General features: G+C 36.8%; 1 protein-coding gene across 1 annotated transcript; it reads right to left on the bottom strand.

Annotated features, from left to right (window-relative positions):
* Window positions 1–934: 934 nt before the first annotated feature.
* On the bottom strand, window positions 935–9,326 carry LOC103706265 (gamma carbonic anhydrase 1, mitochondrial). Its single transcript, XM_008790321.4, has 5 exons — window positions 9,102–9,326; window positions 6,582–6,725; window positions 2,522–2,647; window positions 2,063–2,214; window positions 935–1,586 (listed from the first exon to the last, which is right to left on the bottom strand). Exons 1-5 carry the CDS (start codon window positions 9,214–9,216, stop codon window positions 1,305–1,307), a joined length of 819 nt encoding a protein of 272 aa, XP_008788543.2. The 5' UTR covers window positions 9,217–9,326; the 3' UTR covers window positions 935–1,304.
* Between the last annotated feature and the right edge of the window lie 1,721 nt (window positions 9,327–11,047).

The raw sequence follows: 11,047 nt of genomic DNA, 5'->3' as shown, positions 1-11,047 counted from the left end.
CTGACACCAAAATTCCCGTCTCTGACATAAAACTGGTGTAGCGTTAAGAAAATCAACAGTCAGCCATCGCAAATATAGCATAGATACTGGGATGGCAAATGACTCGATCAGAGGCTACTGAGATCACTCTACATTTCTAGTGACCAGTGACCGGGCAAAATGCTACCTCCGGCGCAAGTCTTAAGGTTTATGCATCATTCCTTTTACAGCCTGCTACTGCCATTCATCTGCATACAGTGAGACATCGGTCTCGACCACCTTTTAATCCATCATGAAGATAATGATGGGGTTTAAGAGGCCTTTCTCTGTGTTGTTACTCCTTACTCGAGCATATGTTTCCAGGAAAAAGATCGGGATACCTCGATCAATTGATTTCATGCGATGGTCAAACGAAGATTACAACCAAATGGCACTAAGACGTAATGATCATGCAACTGTAAAGGAAAAAAAAATAATGATTAAAAAATTATATAACGTTTTATATTAGACATTGATAAAGATCTGGGCACCATATCCTAAGTCAAATACGTGGATGGAAGCTGACCACCAGGCTTGTTGGGAACTCTAACCATCTGTGTGAGTGTTACTGTGAGTGTTGGGGCGTTCAGCTGGACGCCTGGGGCAGCTCCCAGGCAGGTTGTAGGAGCCCCTGGGCTGCCTTGTACAGCTGCCTTACTGCCCAAGAGTGATCTAGTTCCCATTCTATTCTCATCCCATTTTTACCGGTTCGATCATGGTGTAGGATTATTGTCGGGCGAATCTGCAACGATGGATTTCAGGAAATCCTAGTGCATGGCAGAAGCATGTTAAAATCATCAAGCAGGTAAATTAGGTTATATTCTGCAGCAAATATATTATAGCACCATTCAGTACACAAGGTGTATGCTATTTTTCTAGATCACATATCGAATGCGCACAGCAAAAACACTATATAAATCACAAGAACATGTCAGTGGTGTTGAATTTTCTGCTGCTAAGATAGCATAGTAATGAAGTTGCACAAAAGAATTGTATATAAAGATCATGAATTACTTCAAGATCCCAAACTATGCTGGAGCTTGACGGTCCATTCAGAGTTCTTTCATTGCATCAAATCCTGGAACAACACATGATCTCAGATGGAACCCGATAAAAAATCTGATAATCCAAAAAGTATTTTGGCCGATTCTAAAATGCAGCCTGACCCAAAGATTATTGAGAAGGTGAAAAGAAAGAAAAGCCATTAGACTCCTTCGACATTCCCATCCAATAACAGTATCCCCAAAAGCAATGTGGTAAAGATGGCTGATTATGTCTGACATGATTCATTGCGAAGGCCTGGGAGATTTGTTGGGTAGGATGTTGTCAGGAAGAATAAGCTCTGGTGGTACTTCTCGAACAACTCCAAGCATTGAATCATAATCCTCATCCCTGCGAGCATACTTCTTGCGCAGCACCTTCTCTAACTCGATATCATCGAATGCCTTAGCATTCTCAGCAGCATGTACCTGGGCCAAATTGGAATAGTTGGTTGCTGATTGGGAAATGAAAGCAATCTCTTCTTCTGTGAGCTTCCTCAGGAACTTTGCTGGATTACCTCCCCATACCTGTCATTTGATTTTAAATTTTATTAACCAGTCAACACAATCACAACAAGATAGAATTAATAAGCAAAGGCCAAATTAATTCTCGCCTCTGTCTTTTTACATGTCAGGATTTGAATTTTTCTTCTAAAATTGGCGTATTGAACAAAAGCATTAATTAATAGGAAGAACTTATGCTGATTAAAAAACTAAAAACAGCTATTAGTTGCAGTGAATTTGTCATTGCCATAAGAATTTTGAAGATATAATGAAAAGCACAAATTGGATGGTTTGACTTATCCAGGTCAAATTAGTATCTGGGTTAAAGGCCATTCAAGAGGTAATACTCTACGCATATCGCATATTGCTTACACTGTGCCAGTTCCAGAGATCATTGCTCAAAAAAACCCTAGAATTTGTGCGAGCATAAGCTTTGGCAGATGCAATATTCTTTGAAAGCAAAGAGTGCGGAAGTATTATGGAATAAAGGTGAAGACTACCTCTCCGCATGGGATCTTCGTATTTTGCCTTACAAGGGCACCAGCAGCAACCATGCCGTGTTTTTCCACGACAACCCCATCAAGCAGGACTGCACCCATACCAACAAAAGTCTCGTCCTCGACAGTGCATCCATGTAAGACAGCACTATGACCTGTAATATTCAAGCTCTTAAACATCAAAATGGTTAATCAGCTTACAAGATGATATTACAGTTTGTAATCCTTTTGGACCTCATAGCAATTAGATGAGAAAGAGAAAGAATCCATTCTTAATCTTGTATTATGATACATCCGAATGTTTAGATTCAGTGAGGTATCAGCCATCAAGCTTTTCAGTAAAAACATACAGAAAAGAGGAACTAAAACAAGACACATGGCTTGAAGAATATCCATAGGGCCTGACTGAATCAGTTGACAAGAAATATAAGCCAATAATGGAATTAGTGTCATAATACTTACCTATTGTAACATTATCTCCAATAATGGTCGGCAAGACCTTCCCACTTAAATTAGACTTTGCTACATGCACAAGTGAATTATCTTGTATATTAGTTCCAGATCCCACACGGATGCGGTTCACATCACCTGGAGAAATGAGATATTAGAACTTTTAGATACAAATGACCATCAGAAAATGGAAAAAATACCACCAAAATGCAATAAAAATTATGTGCCACTAAACATCATTTTGAAGATGTCATTAGTGGAGAATCTAGATGTCAGCAAAGATCAGTTGGTGGCGATCTCCCTGCACCTGACCCCTTTTTGACAGTACAATTACTTTTCCAGCAATTCATCTTTTTCTATAAAAGAGCTTGTCATTGTCATTCTTTTGATATGTAATTTGTTGGCTGATATACATGACAGCAAAGGAAATACACCAAAAATATGTGGTTGCCACTTTCCTACATCTAACTCCTTTGTAACAGAACATTTTTTTCCCCAAGCAATTCATATTTGAACATGAAAAATCAAAAAATCGCAATCCCAGAGATTCATACTCATCTCTCAGATCATCCAGAATCTCCATTCTCATTGATGTCTTACAAGCTATTGCTGCATAAGCTGGATGAGATATGACTCATGTGACAACAGAGATCTTCCCAAAACTAGGCTACGTAACATGACATGACATGGGAAACATATGCGAGATGAGCTACATATAAAAGCACTGATTTGTTTTAAAATCCTTAAATGCTAAAATGACAAAGACTATCTTAAGATTGATGCAAGAACTCGTATCAAAAATCCTCTTCTTGGAATTTGGAATATCCTTTTAACCATCAAACCATGGCATTTGGAATAATTTTTTAACCATCATAACCAATTTTTTCAATTTTTAATCTTGTCCTAATATCCATTTGAAGTGGTAGTTCTATGAGCAATAATAATTAAAATTAATATGCAAAACATAGTAAAAAGGACTTCATAGTCAGCAGAACTTCGGATACTGCATAGGAAACATGAAATGAGAAATAGTCTACCGAGTCTAATTTTAGCAAATTGGAAAACAAGAATGCATACAATGTAGAAATGGGTGAAAGACTTAAGATAGGATTTCAAATGAAATATCCCATGGAGTTTGGAGCTCCTGCACAACTGCCTCACCTGATGACCATGCGGCATTTCGCATGATAAAACCTTAAGGCTTTGCAGGATCATAAATCTACTCCTCAAAAGGAGTTCTCATTTGGTGAGACATGGTATGAACAAATGAGATATTTGATCATGACCCCCTGAAATTCACCTTATGAGAGAGGTTTTTTTTTAAATAATTTTTTATGTAGGCCCAAGGCTTCCAGTGAACTCAAGAATTCACCATTAACTACATCCAAACATTGGGGCAATTTTGATTAAGAGACCTTATCCACAAGTGTTGAAAGAAGATAAAACAGAATAAATATAAATCTGAATTTCATATACATGATTTCGCATGCTGTAAGTTGAAGCAAATGTGCATGATAGCAAGAAGAACATGGATCCACTTAGAGATAAAGAGATCCATTAGCATCTTGTTTTGAACATGCCCAGTTTAATGACATGGGAGATTGAGCTTGAATTTGTATGGTTTTGTCCAGTTTAATGACATGGAGGTCAAAAGTTGCATTTGAGTAGAGTTAGAGGACTAACTCTAATTGGAATCAAGAAGGGTTAGAGGACTAACCCTAACTTGACCTTGATTTAACAAGGGCCAAATGACTAACCTAAGCTTGAGCTTGACTAGGACCAGAGGACTGTTCCTAGCCTAGATTTGAACAGAGGACTAATCATAACCCGAGCTTGATTAGGACCAAAGTACCAATCCTAGCTTGGAATTGACTTAACCAAGGTGAGGACCAACCCTAGCTTAGATTTGACTAGGGTCAGAGGACAAACCCCTGGATGAGCTTATCCAAGGTCAAAGGATTAACCTTGACTTGGATTTGACTAGAGTCAGAGGACTAACTCTAATCTGAACATGACCAGGATTAGAAGACTAATGACTTGAATTTGACTAAGGTCAGAAGATTAACTCCAGCACGAGCTTAAGCGGGTCAGAGGACTAACCCTAACTTGGATTTGACTATAATGAGAGAACTAACCTCAACATTAGCTTAACTAGGGTCAAAGGACTAACCTTGACTTAGATTTGACTAGGATCAAAAGACTAATCTCAACATAAGCTTGACTAGGGTCAAAGGACTAACCTTGACTTGGATTTGATTAGGGACGGATAACTAACTCTAGTACAAACTTGACCAAGGTTAGATGACTAACCATCACTTAAATTTGACTAGGGTTAGAGGACTAACCCCAACATAAGTTTAACTAAGGTTTTGAGGACTAACCTTGACGTGAATTTGACTAGGGTTAGAGAACTAACCCCAATATAAGCTTAACCAGGGTTAGAGGACCAACCCTGACTTGAATTTGACTAGAGTCAGAAGACTAACCCAAGCATTAGCTTGACCAGGGTCAGAGGACTAATCTTGACTTTATTTGACTAAGGTCAGAGGACCAACCTGACCAAGATCAGAGGACAAATCTTGACTTTGGATTTGACCAGAGTCAAAAGACTAACTCAAGCCACATGAGGAAAAAAGTTGCCAACTAGGACTCAAGGGTCGAGTTAGCCACATAAGAAAAAGGGACACCAACTATGATTTACCCTAGCTTTGACTTGAATAGGGTCAGGGGAGTAACCTTGATTTGAGCTTGAGAAGGGTCAGAGGATTAACACTAATTGGTTCTAACCAGAGCCAGAGGACTAATTCCCGTTTGGATAGGATTAAGGCTTGATGACTATCCTTAGCTTGAATTTGAGCAGGTTCTGAGGACTAACCCTAACTTGGATGTGATTTAACCATTCGCCGCTTAGATTTTGACTAGTATTTGGCCTTATGCAACCCACTTGAAGCTACCGTGCTTTTCCCATGGATTTAGTTTGACAGGAATCAAGGGGCCCATCTGGAGCCAGACTAGGATTTTCAGCGATGAACTTCATGCTCGGCCTTCTATAGCCTTTCTGAGCTGGACTTCAGCTTTTGTTCAATAAACTTAGTGCTGGACCTTGTGCAGCTCGCTTGAGGTTGATTTGTGCTTTTGATAATTATGTGATGGGACTCATGTAAACTTTTTGAGCTTAACTTGCACTTTTGACGAATGAACTAACTGATGGGCCTCATGACACCCGTTGAGCTTGATGATAGGCCTTGTGTTGTCCTCTAAAGCTTGATTTGGGCCTTAACCATTTCTGACTTGGGCTTGACCAGCTTGAATTGATTGGGGCTAGATGCTTCCAAAGTTGGGTATCAACCCAATAGAAGCAGGACTTCAAACACACTAGAACTAAAAAAGATTAATCCACTCATATCCAGCCAAAATTATTCAACCAAAAACATATGCAGATATTTTGACTTTAGCAATAAATCAGATATGAAAACACAGCAAGTATCCAAATTTTGAACAGAATATCTAATTTTAGAACCAAATTTCAGAAAGAATTTCCAGTATTAACCTTCTAGAGTCCAGATTTCTACATTAATATTTCATCTTCCTACACTTTTAGAAGAGCCATCACATAAATATGCGTGTAAAACACATCTTTATACACAACCACTCTAAGACACAAGAAGCCTGTAAACTTGGTTTATAAAACTATCATGTCATACTTAAATGGAAGTCAAAACAAAAGTACAAGATAGGATCAAAATCTTTTACCATAATGCCTTGAGGCGCAGATACGTATAGCAAAGGAGATAAATCATTGTTCCACATTATTTATACTACAGAATTTGGACTTGAAGAAACCATTTCAAAAGTTCAACTAATCAAAATTTCTTTTTAAGCAGATGAATATCAAAATTAGGATATCGTTTTTTAAATAAAAAATTAGCCAGGATAGAAACTATTGATAAATTGATATTTCGATTAGATCAATATGTCAAATTATCTAAGTGTGCATCCTAGAAAATTTAGCATAAATATCGAACACCATAAACATTACACAATCATGTTCAAAATTTGATAAGAAGTATACCTCTCAATACGCATCCATACCAAATTGAGGATCCTTGACCCACTTGAACATCACCAATGACAGATGCACTTGGAGCCACAAATGCATCCTTGTCAACAATGGGCACTTTGTCAAATATATTCATGAGTGTACGATGCCTTGACACTGAAATAAACAATCATTGCATGTTAACAACCATTCACTCAAAAAATGAATAGGCTTACTGTGCTCTATCTATAAATGTATTTAGAAAACATGATAGCTATCTGTAATTATACAAAGTCAAGGAATGATATATTTAGAGAAAACTTTACAAGGGAGGTCTTTGACATCACAAAATTAATTGCAAGAACCTAGCAAACATTACAAAATATAGAAAAGTTTACCAAATGCAAATATGAAGATAATGAAGGAAGGAGGAACCCTGACCCTATATCATCAAAGCTTTCTTTTTTAAAGAAAATAAAGCTGATAAAGGAAGGAACATATTGATATGAAAATCTTCATGTATCAAAAACAGTTTCACATGGTCTTTGTGAAACACTTTCTGATAGACTCTCCTATCCTCTAATGAAACAAATCAAAGAAAACATGACATGAACACAGAATAGCAACAGAGAAGATTTTTGCAAAGAGCTGTTGTCACAGCTGCACTTACAAATTATTTAAAAATGAGAGTAATCATGATTTTAAATGATTATGCCATGGTATTACCAGGAACAAACGAAAATGCCTGGAGATTCTGAGTTTGGATGATGCAAATAAAGCCACTTCAAAGTAGTTGGAATTGCTCGAATTTCTAGTGGTAGCTGTGATTCCTATCTCATTGTTCAGTTTTCCAGACTAAACCCGAGACAGGGTCATGACCAGACTAAACATATCTCCTTGTTCAAGTGGTCCAACAGCTCATTCTTTCATCTTCTTCAAATGGTGATCAATACCAATCAGAAGTCATCGGGGGGATAAGGAATACAGGCATTCAAACTTCCCCTTAGCTAACTTGCTAATCAGGTCATCACAGTGATTCTGATAATAGTAACATCCGATTTCTAGAGTATGAATAATCTGATAAATTGAATAACCCTGTCATCTTAAGTCAAGCATTGTCACCTAGCATGAAAACTTAGCGAAAATAGAGTATCTAATATTCCAATGTATTTGCATAAGGGGTTATGCAAGGAGTAAAATGAATGAAGAAGTCATACAACATTCAAAGAAAAGTCAAATGTGGGCTAAACATTCTAAAGACTAAAGGTAACAAAATGAACAAATTCAGTACATCAAAAGAAATTTCCAGCGAACCAATCAACCATCTCAGCTCCCCAAAGAATAAGAATACTTATTTGAGAAATTCTGGTTTTCCCAGGATTTCTAAGATAATATCTGAGAAAAATTTGATGGAGCTTCATGTGCATACTTTGCATGTGGTTCAATCAATCCGAAGAGCAATACTAGTCATTCTTTACAAAGAGCAAAAGGAGATCGAGTTTGCTTTACTAGAAGAGTCCCTCCAACTCTTCCAGTGATATATGTTCATCTTCCCTACACCTTATCAAGTGTTTCAACATTTTCTTTCCACATCAATGCACAATTCTGATGCGTCTAAGTAACTACATTCGCCTGCTTTATGCTTCGGCACTACCAAAATATAAAACATATCTTCCACGACAGTCATTAATATCCGAACAAGGAAACATTTTGAGTTGACCCCCAAAGAAACTTAAACAGGTTAGCAATAGTGCCAATATACACCATTCCAATAATGACATACTCTCAAAACACAGATAAGATAATCAATTCTTGATTTAGGCCATGATAATCAAATGGTAATTCAGACTGTTCAAATGCCTATCAATAGCACCTTCATCTTCACAAAAGCACTCCTGAATTGGCAGGCACTGCAACTTGCCATGGCTTAATCCAATTATTAGAGCACCAATGAAATTGATAGCTCATGATAATGCTAACATCAAATAATAATTACGCATCATGAGAAAGTCTTGCTTGGTAAATTAATAGGAGAAAATGAGAATATGGGACAAAATTCCGTGACCTTGTAACCCTAGTTACCCAACTATATTTACTCCGCTACTAACAAGTTGAAAAGACATCTAAGTAGGAAACCCTGAAAGTAGAAAAAGCACAAAAAACGCAGATCCCGTCACGCCTTTTACATAAAGAAACTCCAAAATCCCATGATCTTGGCTAAAAATCCACATACATACTTGAAAAAGAAAAAAACTAGAAAGACGAGGTCAAAAATACCAAAATAAAATAAAAACAAACTAAAGGTGAAATGGCCTCATAGACCTTTCCGCAATCATATCCACATGTGATCAAAATAAATCTTGAATCACGATTTGCGGTTCACTACCAGATTTGAGTTTGCAGATACACAGAGAGCGAAATGAATCCAATCGAAAAGATTTATAAACTACCCAAGTAAAAGTCAATTTTATTTTTTTAACAGGAAATGCGAAATTCGAGCTGAGATGAGAAATTTAATCGCCAAAGTTGGCATCAAATTGGAGATTTCCTTACGTTGTTCTTGGAAGTAGTAGTTGCCCTGGAGGCGGCATCCGAGGCGATCGATGGCCCGGCCGGTCTCCCGAATCCAGAATCCGACGGTGTAGATCGCCTTCCCCAGCGTCCCCATGCTCGCACCGATAGGAGTAAGTTCGTGGATTTGGGGGCTTGGGAGGAACTCGCAGTGTGATCCGGAAGCCGAGAGAAGAGGCTGGAATTGGAATCGGGCGTTTTCCTTTGCTCGTGCGGGTTTATATGGAAAATTGGAAATGCTCCTCCCGGCCCGTTTGGTGGGGGTAATCTAGAAAATAAATCACGGGTCATGTTACGATGGCTAAAAAAAAAAAAAAAAAAAGACTGAAAAGATGATTAAAAAAAAGGCAGGTCTATAACTATTTTTTTCTTAGAAAGAACATAAAATAAATACTATCAATGGAGACAATTTATACTCGATGAAAATGACCTCAACTATGATTATGAGCTATATTGATAAGCATGATTAGCTATAACAAAATTCTTAAACTATGATTACGAATGATAATTAGCTAGGGTGGAGTGAATTCCTCTTCTTTACTAGGTTAGATATCTGATTATGTTTCAAATATTTAGTAAAAAAGTACATGATACAAATAATACAAAATTATGCTAATTGATATTCATACAGATCTTAATCTATTTATTTATTTTTAATAAATAATTATTAACTATTTTATTCATGAGCAAATGCAAACCAGCTAGTAGCTTGCTTTTGTATGAATTATTGTTCATCTAATTATACTATAATCATAGATTTTTTTTACAAAATAGAACATCAGCAACATTTTTTTTTCCAATTAATTTCCATCATTGAGCCATGATGGTGTGCATATTTTCTGACTGATCCTATCATAGATTACTCTTGAGAAACAAAATATGCAATAGTTTAGAGTTCATGTTAAATATATGGTTTTAAGTAGCAAGGGGTCCATGTTAAATCTAGAGCATTCAATAAGTTGGGTGGAAAAGGCCTATTTATGTTGAGTATGTATACTTCTGCAAGCCAAGCACGTTTTTTCTTAGACCGTCTGATAAATTAGTGGCAAGAAAAGAATGGAGTCATGTTCCTCATGTTTCATATTAAGAAAAACACCTATTATTTTTTCAAGTGTATTGTTGAAAATTTGGCCAAATTCTCATATAGGATTACCCCCAATCAAACGTAGTAATCTTTTTCTAGTATCATTTTCCGAAGTAAGTTTTTCACCAAATAATTGTAGTAAAAATTATTTCCCCTACAATCCTTTTTTTAAGATTACCTTGTAATCTAACATATCCCAATCAAACGAGCCCTCTCCTTTAGCCTAGCTTATGAGGAAGCAAGATCTTTGGGTGGGTTTACTTGGATTTAACCCGATCTGCTATCAATTGTGTGAGTGTGATTGGATAGGCCAATTTTTGTTGGAACTACTCAATGGGTAGGCTAAGCTCAACCTAAGGATCGACAAGAGGGTGGAGTGGCTCTTGTGGTTGAGGAGGGAGAGGATGGAGAGGAGGAGGAGGAGGGCATCACCGCATGGAGAGAGGGAGAAGATCAGTGACCATGGCCACTGAGTTGGGCTCGCCTTTTTGATGGATGGAAGGTAGATTTAGATTTGATATAAATAGATTTTGATTATGAACAAGCAAATCATCTATATTTGGATTCATGTTACAATTTTAACCTATTTAACATATTTTGATTTGTTTAATACTTAGATTGAATCATTATCCAACTATTTACCTCGTATAAAATTTGTTTGAAATCTATTTAACTGATATATTTAACCCAGCTTGCTTAATCTATTTAAATTCAATTAATTCATTAAAAATCTATTTAATTAGTTTAACTTATTTAATCTAATTTGATCTATTTAATAAATGGATTATGTGGATCGGATCGGATTACTTGTTTAATAAATAGTTCGGATTCAGATTTAAAATTT

The sequence above is a fragment of the Phoenix dactylifera genome, chromosome 3 (assembly GCF_009389715.1).
Source record: "Phoenix dactylifera cultivar Barhee BC4 chromosome 3, palm_55x_up_171113_PBpolish2nd_filt_p, whole genome shotgun sequence".
NCBI classification, from domain to species: domain Eukaryota; kingdom Viridiplantae; phylum Streptophyta; class Magnoliopsida; order Arecales; family Arecaceae; genus Phoenix; species Phoenix dactylifera.
Note: the sequence above shows the minus strand (reverse complement) of the source record. Positions and strands in the feature narration are given on the sequence as shown.

Excerpts from the sequence above, each read along its gene's own strand:
- LOC103706265 (XM_008790321.4), bottom strand. The coding sequence starts at position 9,216 with ATGGGGACGCTGGGGAAGGCGATCTACACCGTCGGATTCTGGATTCGG. Across the intron at positions 2,648-6,581 it reads GTATGGATGCGTATTGAGAG|GTGATGTGAACCGCATCCGT; the intron begins GTATACTTCTTA and ends TCATTTCTCCAG. Across the intron at positions 1,587-2,062 it reads CGAAGATCCCATGCGGAGAG|GTATGGGGAGGTAATCCAGC; the intron begins GTAGTCTTCACC and ends ATCAAATGACAG.